This window comes from Sphaeramia orbicularis, chromosome 4 (genome assembly GCF_902148855.1).
Source record: "Sphaeramia orbicularis chromosome 4, fSphaOr1.1, whole genome shotgun sequence".
NCBI classification, from domain to species: Eukaryota; Metazoa; Chordata; class Actinopteri; order Kurtiformes; family Apogonidae; genus Sphaeramia; species Sphaeramia orbicularis.
Window position 1 is genome coordinate 38,924,598 of NC_043960.1, and position 19,666 is coordinate 38,944,263.

At 40.4% G+C, this 19,666-nt stretch overlaps 1 protein-coding gene across 3 annotated transcripts in view; it reads right to left on the minus strand.

Annotated features, from left to right (window-relative positions):
* Window positions 1–19,666, minus strand: part of unc13a (unc-13 homolog A (C. elegans)) — a 76,850-nt gene that overhangs the window by 53,017 nt on the left and 4,167 nt on the right. For 2 of the 3 annotated variants that reach the window (XM_030131916.1, XM_030131915.1), the window contains exons 2-10: window positions 16,660–16,689; window positions 16,429–16,528; window positions 13,664–13,781; window positions 12,875–12,998; window positions 9,625–9,695; window positions 8,427–8,481; window positions 7,752–7,781; window positions 5,889–6,084; window positions 444–1,259 (exon numbers count right to left, since the gene is read on the minus strand). In XM_030131916.1, coding sequence (XP_029987776.1) covers window positions 444–1,259; window positions 5,889–6,084; window positions 7,752–7,781; window positions 8,427–8,481; window positions 9,625–9,695; window positions 12,875–12,998; window positions 13,664–13,781; window positions 16,429–16,528; window positions 16,660–16,689 — 1,540 coding nt within the window. Of the gene's footprint in view, window positions 1–443; window positions 1,260–2,670; window positions 2,791–5,888; window positions 6,085–7,751; window positions 7,782–8,426; window positions 8,482–9,624; window positions 9,696–12,874; window positions 12,999–13,663; window positions 13,782–16,428; window positions 16,529–16,659; window positions 16,690–19,666 lie in introns of all 3 variants that reach the window. The other variant, XM_030131914.1, reaches the window with a different exon arrangement.

Here is a 19,666-nt window from a genome sequence, read left to right on the forward strand (position 1 = left end):
CACTTAAATGCAGTTTTTTTGTGCTGAAACAAAGCTACATAAAAAAAAAAACTTATTACCTACACCACGGTATTATGTGATAATTTTTGTCTGTCTGTCTGTCTTTCCATCTGTCTGACAGCAGGATTATTCAACTAACCAACTTTCATGAAACATGGTTTAAAAGTTAATGGTAAAAGGGGTGATTTTTGACCTGAGTGATGAAATGGAGCCTAGAATTAACACCTGAAAGCTCTATGCTAAACACATGTGCAGTTTTAATAACCAGGTGACAGTTTAAACTTAGTGGCACCAACAGAAAGAAGTCAGAATTTGTGGTGTTTTGGGTCGAATAATATTGTGGAATGAGAACAGGTGGACTATTACTATCCTTGGTGGAGATCTTTGTGCTGTTACTGTAGTTCTTGATGTTTTAAGGATATAAAAACCTAAACGGTGTTCACCTCGGAGCAGGAGGCTCCTCTGGTTTGTCTTCTATACTCGGAGGAGGGATGCTCTCGGCTGCCGGAGGTTGCTCAGAGGGTCGTGGTTCCTCCAGCGGTACCTCAGACATGGGCTCAGGCTCCAGGGTTTTACTGTCTGGAGCTGGAACCTGTGATATAGTGGTGGGAGTGGGCGTTGCAGTGGTCGATAGATCTGGCTGTGAGGGTATAAATGGAGTCTTGGTGGGTTCTGCACTAAAAGGAGGCACCGTGTCGTCCTTTGTGACTGGAGGTAGACCAGCTGCTGTACTGGGGGGCTGGAGCTGATCTTGTGGCAGTCGCTGCTGATGCAACGATGCCTGCTTTTCCAGTGGCGGCCTGGTGGTGGATAGGCTGTCGGATGGAGGCATCAGGGTGGGGGCAGTGCTTGTGGGTGTGGGGGTGTAGGGCGGTTCCTGGTCTTCACTAAAAGTGCCATCCAGTGGATACATATCTTCATCTTCCTCATATGGCATTTCTTCCTCGTCTTCATAGTTATAGTCTCCTTCCTCCCCGTACATGTCTCCCTCCTCTTCATCATAGAGCGCCCCTCCTTCTCCTCCATCTTTGAGGTAGCCTCCTTCATCGCTGTAGACACCTTGGGGGTCCTCCCCATCCCAGCCTGGAGAATCCTCCTTACCATAGCTGACGGAGGAGTGGCAGGAGTGATAGGAGTCGTTTTCGTCATAGAACTCTGAACCTCGTAAGCTCTCTCCATCCTCAGGAACAAACTCCTCGCTGAGCTGGGAGCTGCCTCGACTCAGCTCGCCTGATGAGGCGTAGCGGCTGTCTGTGGGACTGAAGGGAGGGGGAGAGAAAAACACCTGTTATGTAACGGTATCATTAAAGTCTAGGGGAGTTCCCACAGCTGCACAACAACACATTTGGCTTTTTGCAGTGACACTTAAGGAACTTTGTTGGGGCCAGGAAGACTGCTAATCAAAAGGAAAACAGGAGCTGAATCAGGAAACTTAAAGCAGGGGTGCAGCTAGTGATGCATCTATGTAACTGTAAGGGAAAGTGCTGTTTTGGTAAGGGAAAGGTTACCATGGATATTAGTAACAATCACAAACTGCACAAAAACACACCATATAAAAGCACAAGTTGTTGCAAATCATAGGAGCACATCTTCCACAATACTATGATCTAAATATTCAAATAAAAGCGAGTGACGTTACAAATGTTGAGGATAATTTATTCGTCTGGCCTCTTTTGTAGACAAATGAGTGAATAATATGTCTTCAGAATGATGAATGGAGCTATTAGACACTGAGACAGACCAATGAATCAGAGAGACATTTGAGACATGTACAAAAACATCTTCCTCCACACCAACACACACACACTTTATTGTTTCATCTTGATTACAGGTGTGTTGGTCCAATAAAGCATGGAGCAGGAGTGGACTGTAGAATAGTTACAGGCTCTGAGGCACAACTGAATGGATCACAATGTTCCTCTGTTTTGTTTTTTGTTCTATTATCTCACAATCTCTCATCCAGCACAGACAAAGTGACAAATGTTTAGAAAAATGTATGTCTGTCGTCATTCCTAGGAAAGCAACAAAAAATGGATGATGATGAAATTAAGTTGAAAGTGAAAGTAATCTGTCTTGGCGTCTTTGGAAGGTCCCCATTAGTGGGCTGTGGGTTTTCCGCTGTCTTGTAAGTGGAAATTAAATGTACATAATTACCAAGTACGGGACACCCAGAGCAAGACAGGGCTCACATAGAGGGTGAGGCTGTAATAACTGGCTGTCACGACAACAGATGCACTCCAGTGCACACAAACACATTCACACAGGCTTTTACATAAAGTCTGAACAACCAACAATAAATCCTTGACTGTTATGTAACACCACACACACACAAATGCCAGTCAATCACTCACCCACATATATAAACAAAAAACTGCACAGAGGAGTTCAACAGTGGAGTGGATGACATGAGTATAGCTGCGATACTCACTTTACGTTATACATTTTTTTCATCAGGAACAAAGTAAAGATAGATGCAGGACCAGTAGTTTTCTATATAGATATAGAATATACATATACAGAGATAGGGTATGAGCGCATGCAAGCACAGCGAGCGAGGAGGACGGGACAAGTCCATCACTGACGTCACAGCGAGACGGAGTCACAGGCCGGAGCAGGAGGAAGAAGAGGAGGAGGAGGAGGAGGAGTTGGAGAGGAGGTACAGAGACCCACCTATCGGACAGTGAATGCCTACTGTCTAGAGAATACTGACGACTGGTGCGGCGGCTTGACCCTGAGCCTGAGTCGATATCGCTGCGCCCGTTGGTGGCCGAGTCTAAACTATCATAGCGTCTGGTAAGAGGAGCAGGGAAGGAGGTAGGGAGGAGGGGAGAGGTAGGAGAGGAGCATCAGTAGAGCTCAGAGCAAGTGTGTCAAAGAAAGCTCTAACCAAACCGAGCCTCTGTTGAGCTCTGCCTGTTCAGGATCTGACCCAGTGGTTCCAACACTTTTTCAGCTTGAGACCCAAAAAAATCTATTTTTTGTTTCTGCAAGAAGCAAATATACACAAATACATTCTGAGGTGCCATAATGTCGACGTTCATCCTGTGTCTTCCACTCTCAAAACAGTGTCAGAAAGTGGTTTTTCCCTTCATGTTTCATCTTTATGTTGATTTTGTTTTTAGGTCTTTTAAGTTTTTACACCTTTTTTTTTTTTTTTTTTTTTACATCATTTTCATCTTGGGGAGTCTTCAAATGCCACAGTGCTGTTGTGCATGTCAACTAATTTTGCTTATTTTACTTTACTTTTAACCCATAAAGACCCAAACATCCACTGGAAACCAAAATCATTTACTGATATGAGAAGTTAAATCCCTGTTGATCCACTAATCCTATCAATACATGTAAATAATTGGCGTAAAATGCAGTTTGTCATCTTTTCATGTTCATCAGATATGACCCATTTGGACGTTCAGAGGCTCCATAGTGAAAGTGGAAACACCGTCATCTTCTACAGCATTGATTCACCATGAAAACCCATGGAGTTGGATCAATGACAGTGGATGGAGAGACTTTGTTTATGTTCAGTGAATGATACATTTTACTGAAAAAGCCACTTTATCTTCAGTTTTCTCTGTTTTTTATATAAAACCCCTCAACTTTAATTTGGACTTTTATGAACATCCACGTGATAAATAAATTAAATATATAGGAAAATACCTGATTTTCACCTAAGAATACAAAATATAAAGCATAATATAAGAATAAATGTTGATAAGTCATTTAAAAAAGGTTAAAAATAGAGAAAAAAATCATTTTGGAACTGCAATGAAAGTAGCACTGGGTCTTTATGGATAAATGATGGGATTAAGGAGAGTTTGTAACGAAAGGTAATGTGAAAGTCAAAAAAATAACATTTCAGTGAGGTCCTTCCTTATGACAGTGGATGGAGACACTTCGTTTATGTTCAGTTAATGCTATATTTGACTGAAAAAGTCAGTTTATCTTCAGTTTTCTCTGTTTTTGATATAAAACCCCTCAACTTTAAGGACATATTCTGGTATCCTATCTGTTTGGGCTAGTTTGGATTTATTTTAAAAATAGGTATGTCTGGCTCAGTTAAATACATAATTATGTCTAGAAAATCATTTTGAACCATGTTCAGTGATGCATGAGTCAACAACAGCAACAGCAATATCAAGCATCTCCAAAAGTGATCTCTTTTAGGGTGATAATGTCTGGAATACTAAGTCTGGAACTCTTTTGTATTAATAGCGACTTGATTTATTCAACTGGAAAGGAGTTCCATTAAAGCAACAACTACTGATGATCATAATAACAACAAACATTTATAAATAAGACATGGTTAGGTGATCAGTTGGGATGTTCCATTCACTTCTGCACGTGTTGTATCATTTTTAAACCTTCTTAGTTTGCCTTCAAATTGAACATCTTGGCCTCCTCGTAGATTCTACAGCTCAATATATTTTATGTATAAATATAATGTGTTTAACATATTTCAAGTAATAGAATGTACAAGGTGGGCAAGAATGTTATTTTAGATTTTAAAGTCAAACCTAATGATTTTGCTTTATTTTCCAACATGATATTCAAATGAGTTCAGGTCAAAGGTCATGTTTGGTCATTATATGGAGCTGGACACATATTAAAGGCTCTATTTAAGTATTATAAGCATGAATGATATAGAAGCTGAAGAAATTGCATTGGAGCTTTGATGTGATTTTTAAGAAATATTGCTGGTGCAAGGTGATGGCAAATGGAGGTGAGTTCAGCTGCTACTGTAGCAGCATCTGGAGGTTTAGATAGTTGGAGAATATTAATATATGGCATCATAAGATGGATCCTTTTTGGAATCAAAAATTCAACTACAGAGTAAGTCTATGAAAGTGGGCCAGGTAGGTACAGAAAAGAGACAAACCCTTTGAACTTTTATGAACATCCACATGATCAATGAATTAAATATATAGGAAAGTACCTGATTTTCACTTATGAATACAAAATACAAAGCATAATATAAGAATAAATGTTGATAAATCGCTTAAGAAAGGTTAAAATTGAGAAAAATTCATTTGGGAACTACCACAGAAGAGGCACTGGGTCTTTATGGGTTAACCGAGGCAGGTCTAACTGATTTGAACCCTTTTTAATCCAAAAGAAATCAGCAAATTGCATTTCGTTAGCCTCATAGCATTATTCTAAATCATATTTTTGGCCAAAATCGTGATATCTGTGTAACTTTACTCCAACATTGCTGCTTCATTCTTCATTTTTTTGGCTATGACATGAAAAAAGTATGACTTTGGCATTTATACTATGAGGCTAATGATAAGCTTGGCTACCTCTGAACACTAATACGACTCTTCTTCTTTGTTTTTGTTAAACATGTTTGCACTGAAGAGAATCAAAGGGGAGGTTCAATGCTCACACACTCGACATGCACACAAAGATGCAGGCACCCACAATCACGATCACACATGCACCCACACACATACAATAAATAACCACAGAGGCCCACTTCACACATGACCTGTATACAAGAACTCTGCGCCCCAGTATGCTTGTATACACTGAGGCCAGGGTTAATCTCTAGAGGAGGAGAGCACAGTGGGACAACATGTTAAAAACATAAAAACAACACAAAGCCACTGGGGCTGAGCTGTCTATGGCTAAACGCTAGGTGAATAGAGACTCCCAGAGGACTTATTCACAAAGATTGACAAAGTGATGCTACATTTTCAACAAGAAACTATTTTGTTCCACAGTTTTTTCACATTTTCTCAACAAAATATCCAGTGTAATGTTAATCTTACTGATACATTTTGACACATGTCCCCATGAGATTGGGTGCAGATAAGCCGTTTAAGGGAAACAGAAAACATTGTACCTCAGTTTCACTTTCAGCAAAACAGTGACTGCTCTGTGATCTTTACCTCATAGCTCTGTGGTCGTAGTCCGGCTCATGGATGTCATCGTTGTAGGAGTGTCTGTAGTGCTGGTGCCTCATGGGATACTGATGCATGGAAGCATTGGGCTGGGAAGTGGTGTAGTAGGGAGGGGGCATGCTGTTACTGGTTTCGCTGCGGTAGTCACTGTCCCTGTCATCCACAGCGCTGTCTGGGTCCTCATCTGTTCAGATAAACACAGTGGGAGAACACAGGAAGTGATAGGGTGAGAGGAGAAGACAATCAGTGCAATTCAATCATACAGCATTTCATGTATCAGCAATGGAGTTTACTGGTGCAAACATAAGCCATGAACCCATAAAGACCCAAACATCCACTGGCAACCAAAGTCATTTACTGATATGAAAAGCTAAATCCCTGTTGATCCATTAATCATATCAATACATGTAAATAATTGATATAAAATGCAGTTTTTCTTCTTTTCATGGTCATCAGTTACGACCCATCTGGATGTTCAGAGAGTGAACACGGAAACACTGTCATCTTCTACAATATTGATTCACCACGAAAACCCATGGAGTTTGATTAATGACAGTGGATGGACACACTTGTTTTGTGTTCAGTTAGTGATAGATTTTACTAAAAAAGTTGCTTTTTCTTCCATTTTCTCAGATTTTTATATAAAAACCCTCAACTTTAATTTAAGCTTTTATGAACATCCTCATAAATAATACATTAAATATACAGGAAAATACCTGATTTTCATTTAAGAATACAAAATCTATATCATAATACTGGAGGGGCTCAGAGCGTCTGTGTGTGTGTGTGTGTCAGCATGATTCTACCAAATTTAGACATTTTTAACGGACCAATTTGGTACCTAGAGTTGAGGAATAGTCACGTCTCCACATTAAATATGTCAGCAAGTTGATAGGAACCCATATTTTTGGAGATGTTAGTCAATTTGAAATACAATTGCCTTACAATCACGGAAGTACAGTAGCACGCTGCATGATGGGAAATGAAGTTAAAAACAGGAACACCACATTTACAAGCTACAGTCCCGATATATTGGTATTCGAGGCAGTTCTGGAGAGGGCAAGAGGGGGCAACGCCCCCTTAAACAAATGTCCTGCCCCCTAAAACAAAGTTTGTGAACTTTTAGGAGGTAGGGAAAAGGTAAATGAGCTTCACAACAGCAGGAGATGTAGAGGAATTAGGAACACCTGTTAAGTTTCAATTTCATTTCTGCGCGTACTCATTGTGAAGTACATGTGGCACGGACGGTTCTGTACTGTCTTACGAACTGTTCACCCCCCACCCCACTCACTATTTCACTCTGCAGTCGTGCCTGTCAATACTTAGATTAATATCTTTTCCCAAAAGTCTTGTCTCCCCAGCATAAAAACTCCCCCATCTACAGCCCATGGTTCCCCATGGGTCACATACTAGTATAAAGCATAATATGCAAATAAATGTTACTGAATCATTTAAGAAAGGTTAAAAATAGAGAAAAAATCATTTGGAAACTGCCACAAAAGTACCACTGGGTTTTTATTGGTTAATGATGGGATTAAGGAGAGTTTGTGAAAGTCACAAAAATATAATTTTAATGAGGTCTTGGTTATTGTGAATGACAGGGAAAGTTACAGCAAACCATTAAACAAAGGAAAAAAAATGGACATAATTGAACTGAGTTTGTGTCTTATTTTATCAGCAAACAATTTACACAGAAGCAAGGGGAGCTGATAAAAAACACACTATGTATTCATGACAGTTAACAGTCTGTGTGGGAAAACTACACAAGGAGATCATTGCATTAAGCAAGACATGGACAATAAATACAGGATTACTCCAAGTCATTAGCGGAAGCCCATGAAAGAAACTTACTTTGCTGATCTCCCCAGAGACTCCAATTACCTGCAAGGAAATAAAAGGTTGGAAAGAAAACAAATTAGGTCTGGACCACAAATTAAACTCAGCAGCAAGGCACAAGCCAGGTAAACAACCATACAGAGAGATTTGTAGCCCTGAGAAGTAATTATTTAAAGTTAAGATGTAAATTTGTGTGTAGAATCCTGTAAGTAAATCACAGGAAAAAGAGAAAATACACATAATGGTGCATCATATTTGCACAGAAACTCACACATCATGACGCCAACCAACCCGTCTGTCCACAGATGTATACTCTACACACTTATCCACCTGCCCCCTGTGTGAGAAATCACTAAACAGACAGACAGACAGGCAGGGCGGTGTGTGTCTGACAACCCAGCGTATGTCAGTTCACATTCATCACACATCTAGCACTTATAAGTCATTCAAGTGCTCAGACAGGCCTGCTCAAGTGATTCGTCACATCAGCTCTCCTCCCCTGCCTCGGCCTCATCTATCAGCCTCATTTCAACCTCCTGTCTGGTCCTGTTTTCAGTAAGTCAGGGCGAGGGAGCAGAAGGAGAGAGAGAGGGAGAGAGAGAACGAAAGAGAGAGAGAGAGGGAGAAGGGAGGCAGGAAAAGGACACAGCGGGAGGCGGACGCAGAAGAGCCTGATCTGGTAACACTCACAGCACTGTGTGGACGGTGCATGGAGGGGTCGCTCCTGCTCCTCTTGATAGGCATACTGACAAAAACAACAACACACAGAATAAAGTTGAAGAGTTAACTTATGTGGCAAAAGCAAGATAGACAGAATGTGAAACGGAAAAGAACTGTAGAGAAGTAGGGAAAAGGAAAATACTGCAGATATTCTACACTTCATTACCCTGCACCCTGAAGAGGAGGCAAGGGGTATTGTCTTTGGTTCGGTTTGTTGGTTTGTTAACACTTTAGCAGCAAAACTATTGGTTGAAATCATACCACATTGGGTTTACAGATTGCAAGTGACCCAGAATAGATCTGATTACATTTTGGGAACAGTAGGTCAAAGTTAAAACATTTTATGAATTTCTTAAATCTTTTTTTTTTTTTTTGCTATTTACTTATAATGGGTGAAATTTCACATCTGTAGCAGCAAAAATACTGGTTGAATTTATATCAGATTTAGTTAATAGATTGCCAGTGACCCAGAATAGATGTGATTACATTTTGGGAAAAGTAGGTCAAAGTTAAGATTTTTTGTGAATTTTTTTAAATCTTTTTTTTTCTCCCATTTACTTATAATGGGAGAAATTTTAAATGTCTATAAAAACATCAATTTTGTTTTAATTTACTTCAAATTTGGCACATATATAGAAGCAATTGATATGTTGACATCAGCACACACATAGACATGATGACATCAGCTGGATCCATGCCAAAATTAGCTACAGTATGTGTGAAGGGCAGGGTTTGTTGTGCTTGGTACCACTTGTTACCATTACAATATAATTTTTGTGCCCCCCTCACTCCTCCGCAATAAGGTACATCACATCCTCCCACCCCCTGGGTTGCGAGGGGGGTGCTACCTATTCTACGTGTATAAGCTCCATCAGATCCACTCCCCCCCATCCCCTCCCTCGCTCAGCAGCTTGTTTCGGAGGGGGGATGGATGCGACAAGGACGATGAGAATGAAGTAAAGGGGCCGTTACCTGTGGAGGGCTATAACGCCCTCCCCCCCGCTGCAAAATATTGTTCGGGGGGTGGGGGGTTGGCCCATGATGATGTAAAGGGGTGTTTGTTCAAAAGAGACTGAGAACCACTGATCTAGTGAACTGACAAAATAAAAACCTTTGAATCTTTGAATGATGAACCTGGAAGTGTAACACAATAAAATTCACTTCTTACATCTTGGTCTCTCATGGCGTTTAGCTGTTCAAGCTTCTTGGCCCAGTATCTGGCCTCCTCCTCTGGAATGTCTGCAGCAGAAAACATACACACTCAGCCCACTCTGATTATCACAAATACAGAACACACACTCCAACTGAAGCTCTCTCCTCTCTGCTCAAATCAAAACACTAAATGTAAAGATAGATGATGTGTTTCAGGGAAAAACAGAAGTCAAAACACAACAGGTTGAAGGGCACAGTCACGTCTAATGGGATCTGAACAGCGATGGGTAATTAAAGCTGCCAGTCACATATTTAACAGCTCCACCTCTCTGAACCCACCATCTAATCCTAAAAGCTAGATATTATACAGGCAGTGCGTAAAAGAGGTGCAGAAGCCTTTTCCTTACATAATTACAGGTAATTATGGATGTTTGCCCAGTGATGTCAAATAAATGGGTAAACTAATGTAAGTAAATAAACACATGAAAAAAGAAAAAATCATCCACTGAAGTTTTAAATGGTAGAACCACAATATTTCAAATAACCCAAGGAGTAATATGACCAGTAAAAATAAATGTACTGTTAATATTATACTGTAGTTGTATTACTGGTAGTTAGAGTTACGTATGATATCTAATAAAATTATACACAGCCCAGTCACCACCTGGGTTTAACTAAGAAAATTGTTCAGATCCTTCTATTAGATGAATGCAGTGATTAATATGTGACAAACAATTTCATCAAATCCAACTGATGCAGTAGCTTCTCATTTCTTAAACAACCATCAGTTTGATATAGATCATAAAGATTGGACTGTTTCAATGGGACAAAGGTCATGTGGTCTGATGAGTCCAGACTGACCCTGTTTCAGAGTGATGCACGCATCACAGTGAGAATAGAGGAGGATGAAGTGATTACCCATCATGCTTAGTGCCTATAGTATAAGCCTGTGGGGGCAGTGTTAGGATCTGGGGTTGGTTCAGGCCCAGTTTACACGACAATGCTCTCAGGTGAAAACGACAAAATATTTTATCTGATGTGCTTTCGTTTAGATGGTAACAGCGTTTTTGGAGGTTGAAAACGCAAAAAAGTGAAATCACCTTCCAGAGTGGAAATCTTAAAAACGCTCCACTCTTGCGTCACCGTCTAAAGGGTTGAAAACGCAAAACTGCATTTTCTCGTCGTGTAGAGTTTACATCATAGGAATGCGGCAGTACAGGAAAACAACAACAGGTGGGATTATTTCCCTGCATTGGACCTTGAAGTTGCTCTAATTTACATTCAAGAGTCATTTCCGCAATTGTCATGAAATTTTATAGAGTAGTGTTCTGTTTTCCTGTTTTGTGATTGTATTTCACACTAGGAGAGAATAGGAAGAAAAGTAGAAAGGTTCTACACAGACACTTGGTCTTGGTGGTGTTGATGCCACCTCGCCACCTGGCATGCATACTACATCGATAAATCTGAAATTTCACACACTTTTGCGTGTCCGCCTGCATGCAGATTTCTCCCCCAAAACGCACGTCTGAACGCGGAATTAAAAGTGAGAATGTAACTCCACTTTTGTGTTTTCAGTTCAGTCCGTTACCGTCCAAACGTAGCCTCAGTTGTTCAGGTCTAAGTGTAACGTTATGTGTCCATAAAATAAGGTCAGCTGAACCTGAATAAACTGAAGACCAGGTCTGAGCATCAGTGGAATTTGTTCTTTTCTGATGACACAGATAGACGTAACAAGAAACCCAGGGTTCATCAGGATCAGATTGTGAAAGAGGATGGATTAGCCTCCACAGTGCAGTCCAGACCTGGACCCCACTGAGAATTTTTGGGATGTGAAGGAGAAGACTTCACACAGTGATCTGATTCTCCCATTACCCATACAAGGACTGGGCCAAAAATGAATGCAGCGCTGGACAAAAATAAATGTTGTGACAACTAATGTGACAGCACAAACATAGTGTGGTGTAAACTAGGGCACCACTAGCAACTGTGGGCCCCCTGGAAGTTGTGGATGTTGAGGGCCCTCGCTGCAGCAAAGTATCTGTCAGAAACGGGAGGGAGGGGAGTGTAGTAGGGGTGCATTCCGTAACTACCGAAACCGGCGTAAACTGAAAATAAAACTTAACTTAACACACTTTGGACTCCCAGCTTCTATGCCTCTGTTGTACGCTGGAGCTTCCACGAAATTTTCACAACTTCTAACCTATATCCACTGGGCCCCCTCCACTGTTCTATGGGCCCCCCGGGAATGCTAGGCCCCATGGATTTGTCATGTTTACCTCCTCTTTACAGCATCCCAGGGTGTAAACAATGAAGTGGTGATTGTTTCTTGTAATCAAAGCCAACGGCAGTCCAACAAAATATGTGTGTGTGTGTGTGTGTGTGTGCGTGTGTGTGTGTGCGTGTGTAGGTGTGTGTGTGTGTGTGTGTGACTTGTTTTAGCTGGGTAGAGTGCATATATATACTTAGCACCATTAAAAACACACGGGTCAGAATAATAAGTATAATTGGAGATATTTTAAATTAACTGGTTTGGGGTTACCTTCATATTAAAGAGCGAAGCATTGCTCATTACAGAATGAACTGTGGACAAATTGTGATCACCTTAACACGTTTATTCAGTCCCTGAATACAGGTACTCAGAAATTCAAAGTGTCATCATTCAGTATCAGGTGTGTCCACCTCTGGCTTCCAAACAAGCAGTACAGCGACAATGCATGGAACTGACAAGTTTCATGATCCTGATCTGAGGGATCCGATCCGATCCAGCATCGATCTGGCACTGGCAATGACAGCGCAGATGGCGACCAACTTCAACACGGCTCAGACCTGCTCGTAACATGCCAATGGCATGTTCACGCTATTGTATCGTATGTCGTGGCATTCTGAGCTGGGAAAAACATTTCGCTGTTTCCTTTGCTGCCTTTACATCGGCTATTGACCACACCTAAAGTTACCCGTCAAGTGTGACTGCACAAGAGATTCAACTCAATGGTCGACAGTAAGGGATTAGTCCAAACGCCGACATTGCGCGCATTGGGAATGAAAAAAATACAGCTGTTAACTGTGTTACTCATCTCGTGAGCAACATATACCAATTAGGCACCTGAGCAAATAATTTACTGGAAATTACACCACATTTTTGGACCGTGCCTTTTTAATGGCATTAAGTATATATATATATATATATATATATATATATATATATATAATTTTTTTTTTTTTTTAACACATAGGAAAGATGTATAAGACTAGGTTAAAGGTCAAACCTAGTGGCAGTTCAAAGCGGGTGTCGAGCAGCAGCCTGTGGAAAGTCGGGTCTTTGGTTCCACAGATTTCATTCTCTGCCATGATCACGTTGGAGTCCAGGGTCAGCCACTGACCTGGACCCTCCTGTGACAACAACACAAAGAATACAAGAGAGAAAACTGTGAGGGCTACTGGCTAAATATACCCTAGAAAATGAGGCACCTCACTGGGATTCTCTTTATCCTGTACTGCCCATCAGTTTCTTCCAAAGCCTTTAGTTTCTTGCCAAGAGGAGGTTGGTGGTGTGTGCAAACCTGGCAGTGGAGCTGAAACTGTGTGAGCCTCTTGGGTTGTACCTCCATAAACCATCAGGACTACTGGTACAAGGAACCACTTGAAAGGTTATTACAACCAAGATAAAAAATTTACACCTACACTAGAGAGAATACTGAGGATTGTACTGTGAAACGTCTTCGTCCTCACCTTTCATATTCCTAAGATGTGTCTTCTGTCCTCCTGGTGTATTTACATTGACTCCAGCATAGTTACCTAATCTCTAGTAGGTAATCAACAATTTATTACCTACTGATTTATTTAATACCTTTACTGTTTCTATATTTCTATTTTATGAGTATGTTGCGACCACAGTAAAAACTCTTCAAATAATCATCATATCAATACATGTCACATTTTAGGGCCTTTCACAAGAGATATTATTTTCTTTCATAACATGATGATGTTGACCAAAGAGCCAGGGTTATTATGGATGATGGAGGTCAGAGCCAGAATGAGACCAAGAGGCGTTGTACCTCGTTGGACTGCCGTATGCTGCGCAGGGGGATCCATAAGGTGCCCACCATGGTGTCCCAGATCAGCCCTTTATTCCACACCTCTACTGTCAGGCCCAGATCCAGACGGTTTATTTCACTGCGGTAAAGAATGGCAAAAAAAACAAAACAGAGACGTGACTTATGGAAAGCAGAAGACAGAAAGGAAAAAAAAGAATTTGCAAAGAGCCAGAAAGAGATTGCATGAGAACGCCTTATATTACAGAAGGTCCTGTATGCCATCAGGAGCTGCATTTAAATGTAGTGACGGATACACACTATGATTCAATCTGCTGAGGGATATGAGTCATTTAGCATGGGACTGGAAAGAGTAGGTGATTGTCTAGCAGGCTGGCAGCACAGATAAGGCAGCAGAGACCAACTCTATTTATACATGACAACCAACAGTGAACTCTATGCCATGTTTTTTCGAGCTGAACAGCATTATATCACACTGTATACGGTAAAGGTCAGGAGTAGCTAGAATTTGCAATATGACTCTTGACAGTTTATGAGCTCGCTAAATATCACTTATGATCAAACAGTAGCTCTTTCTACGCCCAGTGGATTCTTAAGTGAATTAAATCCTAATAATAGCTACAGCTTTGACTTGAAAATGCATCTTTCTGTTTTCCTCTGAGCTGAGGAAGTAATCTAGAAAATGGCTGAATGGGGTGGTGGCTGCTTCATGAAAAAATGAAAGAGAGGAGTAGAGGAAAGCAGCAGGGTGAAGGACAGATTGAGGGATCTAAGCAGTGGGGAAACAAGCTGTTTTTATAGTCTAAAGCGATACCAGGGTGGAAAGACGATCCAATTTTAGTCAGTTCTGTTTGGCTGTTTCTGTTTGTTTAACTTTCAGGAGTTATAAGATGTAATGAAGCCTGGATAGGGAGTTATTTAAACGTAATAGGTGTTATCCTATATTATAAAAGGGAAGTGGACTCTGTCTGTGTCTGTGGCATCACACAAAATCCAGAAAGAGCTGACTGCTGCAGTTTGGCAAACTTGTGTATTTTTGATCAAGGAAGAGACTTGTGAAAACGGCAAGTTGATAGGACCAATATTTAGGGAGATATTAGCAATTTTGGAACACAATAGCCTCCCAATGGCCAATCACCTTACTATGCCCAGAATCATAGAATCATCATTGAAGTGGGTTACCTAGCAACAGATAAACAATAGGGTTACATTGCCATGGTGTCAAATTTCATGTGCAGAAACCGACGTGCCAGCTGAGAGGTTATTCAACTGAAAATGCCACTGGAATTTACCCAGAAAGTAAAGAAAGTAAAGGAATGAACTGGATCAGAGGATCTAGAACCTGTGGTTATGACGGGTCAACACACTGGTGTCATCATTATCATGCTTTGCAGATAGAGAGAGAGACCAGAGGTCAGAGGACGAGGGAAAGGAAAAGGAAGTGTAAAGTGTACTGGCCCCATGCTGCACAAATAGAATCATATGAAATAAGAGAAAAGACTTTTCATGTTAATGTCTTTATTTTAAAACTGTATCATTAGTGTGGATCTCTCATCTCATGTTGAAGCCAGACCTTCGGCAAAAGGAGGTCTAATTTTGAAGTCATTTAAGTTTAAAATGTGAAATATAAAACAAAATAAATTGTTTAAAAAAACAAAACATTAAAGTCACTGAAATCTCAAAAATAAAACTTGTATCTTAAAAATAATCTACTCACATGAGCTATTTTATTTTATTTTTGAAGTAATAAAATTGGTGCTAGGCTCTTCACTGGCTCAGAATACTTAAAGGCAGTTGTTGTCACATGCTCAACATAATTAATATCCCATGATGCACTGGGGTTTAAAATTGAGCATATCTTTTGTATATGAAGCCCATGTAGGTAATGGAAGACTACTTACTTTTTGACCTTTTTTTGCAGTAATCCCTTTTGCCCTGTTATTTCTTTCATTTGTTTAGTATCATATACTTTTGTTGACAGTTCTCTCTTCTTCTGTCTAGTGTTTGCTTTGCAGTTGCACTTCCAGACTTCTTGTTTGTGCTACTCATTGTCTGTATATAATTAGTGGATAGCGGAACATAACATCAACTACTGGTTTCTGCGATTTGGCTCTTATGTTGGCTTTTTGGAGCCAGAAGTGACTATATTTGGATAAAAGGGGTGGAGCTGCAGGAGCATGAGGGGTCAGAGTCATCGATGAAGGGTAAGGGGTGAGCTAATGCTAAATGCTAGATTACTGACTCTGTAATACATAAAATTCACTACGGGTACCCTTTAAAGCAAATGTTTCAAATTGTGGACCTAAATATCATCTTCTGTTCCTCTGACTAATATAAAACTTCCGTTCTCGTTTACACAAACTGTAGCAGTTTGCTTACTTGCGCACAATGTCTGTAAATGTTCCCTCTAAAACAGTTGGCTGCAGATGTCTGACTGCAGTTGAATATATGCAATATACAGCAATGATCTGCCAACCAAGGTCTGAAAAAGTACGCACAAGAATAGCTTCCTGAGACGCTGAAAGGGAAATGGCTCATTATACTAAAAGTGCTGGCAGAGAGATGAGATGGTGAAGATGGAGGATGACAACTGCTTGTGAAGAATACTGCAGAAAATCAATGTGAATTTTTCAGTAGACTGTCCCCTATTAAGTGATTTTATATGGGAAGATTCACTTAAGATGATATGCAAAATGAACTGGATCCAGAAGGAAAAGGGCATAAGATAATAAGTGCCAGAAATGCGAGAAAGGCCAACAAGCACTTACAACATAAAGTCCTGTTCCCAGCACGGCTGACTGCCGCGCACCGCGATGGTTGTGCTTTTAACATTCTGCACCTTCAGGGTCACGTAAGTGTTAAATTTCTCTGCGAAAAGTAAAAGACAAACACATATGGTCATGTCAGGGTAAATGTTTCTGTTAAATAACTCTGACTCTATGAAAACAAAAAAAAAAAAGTCTTAGATTTGCCTCCATGAGACTCAGTTCACCACTCACCTTGTGGTCCATCGAGCTTTCCTTTCTTCACTGTAAAAAAAAAATTACAAAACAAAGTTAAATAGACTCACATCACCAGCAACAAAGCAACATTTTCCAAACAAATATAAGAGGAGCAGCATGTAACACACAGCATCTAAACACTAAACACATAAATTGACATTATTGTATCAGAGATAAGATACTAGATTAATCTGGAAATTAGCTTTAAAAGTGTGGTTTATCATTCACTGGATTGGAATTTTTCATAACAATTCGACTTGTTTTGCACTTCTTTGGGCTATAATGATATAGGTAAAAAAACAAAAAAACAAAAACAAAAAAAGCAGATACTGGGATGTGCCAACGCATCAGCTGAACATCAGTACTGGTATAGATTCCATAAGCGTATCGACATACACTACACTGTCCTGTTCTGTGTCAGTGGCTTAATATAATATCCGGTTGTTGTTAAAGTCGTTGTTGCCTGTATCGTCTGTGGCCTGTGTTGTGTGTTGAACTGTGCACAAGATGTTAACGTGAATGATAGGTAAAAGTTAATTTAAGAAGAGTTCATTGGTGTAACCTGTAACTCAGCAAAAAAACAGCGTAAAAACAAAGAAAACAAACAAAAGCAAAACATCAGATTTTATTTGAATCTTCTGTATTTGTATTGGCTCGGAATTTGAGGATAAGGACATTCCTAGCAAAATGCTTGTGTTTGTTTTTAGTCATGCAATGACAAAAAAAAAAAAAGCCATCGCAGCACCTAAACCTTCCACAGACTCGGGGAAAACCCTGTAATGGAGAGCTCAAATATCTGTCTTTTTTTTTTTTTTTTTTTACACGTATCAGCAAATAGGTCACATACAGATAACTCTGTCAGTCTCCTGTTTGAGGTTTTCTCAGGGCTCTGCTTTGTGACTTAGCCTACAGTCCAGACAAGCCTCTGCATTAAAGTATGGTCATCTTGTGATTGACAGGAGCTTGGCATTTTAGAACCTTTTTGGGCATTATACCAAGATACCATACATTCAGCATGAGATCTCAGGAAGTGACAGTCAGCAGGACTGTAAGAGTAAAAAGTGATGCCTGAGAGAAGAATGACCATATGCCTCTGCCTGTCTGGATGATGTATATATTCCTGCATAGCTGACAACAGGAGGTGATGGATGAAAGACTGAGCAGTTGTGCTGTTTGTCTAACACAATAGACGAGGCCCTATTGAAGCGTCACTGCCTTCTCCTGCTCGCATGAACCTCTGGAGGTACCAGACTGACTTTTAACACCACCATGACGTCAAACACCTATTCATTATTCATTCTATCTTACACCCTGCCGATGCCATAACACCAGTTCAGTAAGGTATTAATATTAAAATCACTGGTTTTTAATCCCATCTGATTGCTTCTTTTCACAGATGTTTCATTTACGGATAGAAATAAGGGGAATAAGCCTCTAATTGGCCTCAGTGCTATGCCACAACTCTCTGAGCAGCATTAGCGCTTAGGCTAGCTGCATGAATTACTTCATAATATATGACCTACAGTACAACTCTCCAAATATACACATCATATTCAAGGAAAACACCTTTAAATATTAGTTCCAAAGACAAAGCTGTAAGCAACGACTCAAATAGATTTGACGGAGAAACACAATCTGACTCATTGTCTTAGTCAGTGACAACAGATCAGGCATGAAAATCAGTGTCAACAAACTGGCATCTAAAAATACCATCACCCCCCTGCAAAAAAAACAAAAAAAAACAAAAAAAAAACCTTTGGGACAGTGCTCATCAGTTGAAGATGGCTGTGATTACTGAAGCAGGTTTTGGGGTAAAGGTGGGGTGGAATGCATGTTTTTAAAGCAATGCTAAAGCATCAAATATTCCAGCTGCTCTCAAGGCTGCGTTTCCATGAAACCACAGAGAAATACTGTACAGTTGACAAAGGCACATTCACACGAGCAATTTCTCCTTTTCAAACAGACAGATGCACCTCAGCTGCCAACACTGTCTTTTCTCTCTTTTTCAAATACTGTCCTCTCCTCGCTCACCATCACCCAGACATCGGTCCTTTCTCACCCCTCTCCTCCTCCCCCCTCCTCCCCTCACTCAATCACTCGCTTCTACAAGCTCCCCCTGCCATGTGGCGAGTATGCACGTGTGCTTCATTTCTATCTCTTTCGCTCGTGCTCCATTAATCTCTCTGTGCAGCCGGATGCGAGTGGAGCGAGCTGCATCCCCAACACTAAAAATAACCACTTCAGTGTGACAGCGATGGGGGGTGCCAGAAAGGGAGGAAGGGGAGGATACGGAGGATAGGGGAGTGGGGGGGACTTACAGCTCACAGGCATAAGACTAAACCAACACTGCTGCAGTTACAGCAAAGGGGAAGGAGTGAAGAGGAGTTGGTTTAAAAAAAAAAAAAAAAAGAAAAAAAAAACACGTTGCATTTTTTCTGCAAACCTACAGAAAGAACAGGCTCACAGCAATTACAGCATCTCATTTTCTGTTTCTGTGCTGAAGAAAATTGGACAAATACATCCACTCCTGCCCTGGTGCAGAGGGAGTTGAAGGGGCTTTTATTTCCTGAGGTTTTTCAATCAAAGAGCAACCACACTTCAAAGCAATTATGCTGTAGTAACAAAAGGAAGAACAATATAGACCTGTAGCCAGTGAATACACTGAAAACCAATGTGAACATTATGACAAAAGAACGACTAAAACAGCACTGAGATGTCATCACAGACGTTTCCTGTTTCCTGACCATATAACTCACTCATAGATGGACATATGATTCAAGTGGATTACATGTTACACTGTAAAAAGTGAGACTAGGCTAAATTAATACTTAATCAATAAATGCAATATTTTTTACTGAAATACTCTGTTGTCCATAAAAGTGGAATAATTTGCTTGGACACGTTAATCTTTTCATTCCTAGTCATACACATCAGTAATCACCTTTGACCAGGTACAGTGATTACACACTGAGTCCCAGTTACACTTTATTTATCAACAATAAAT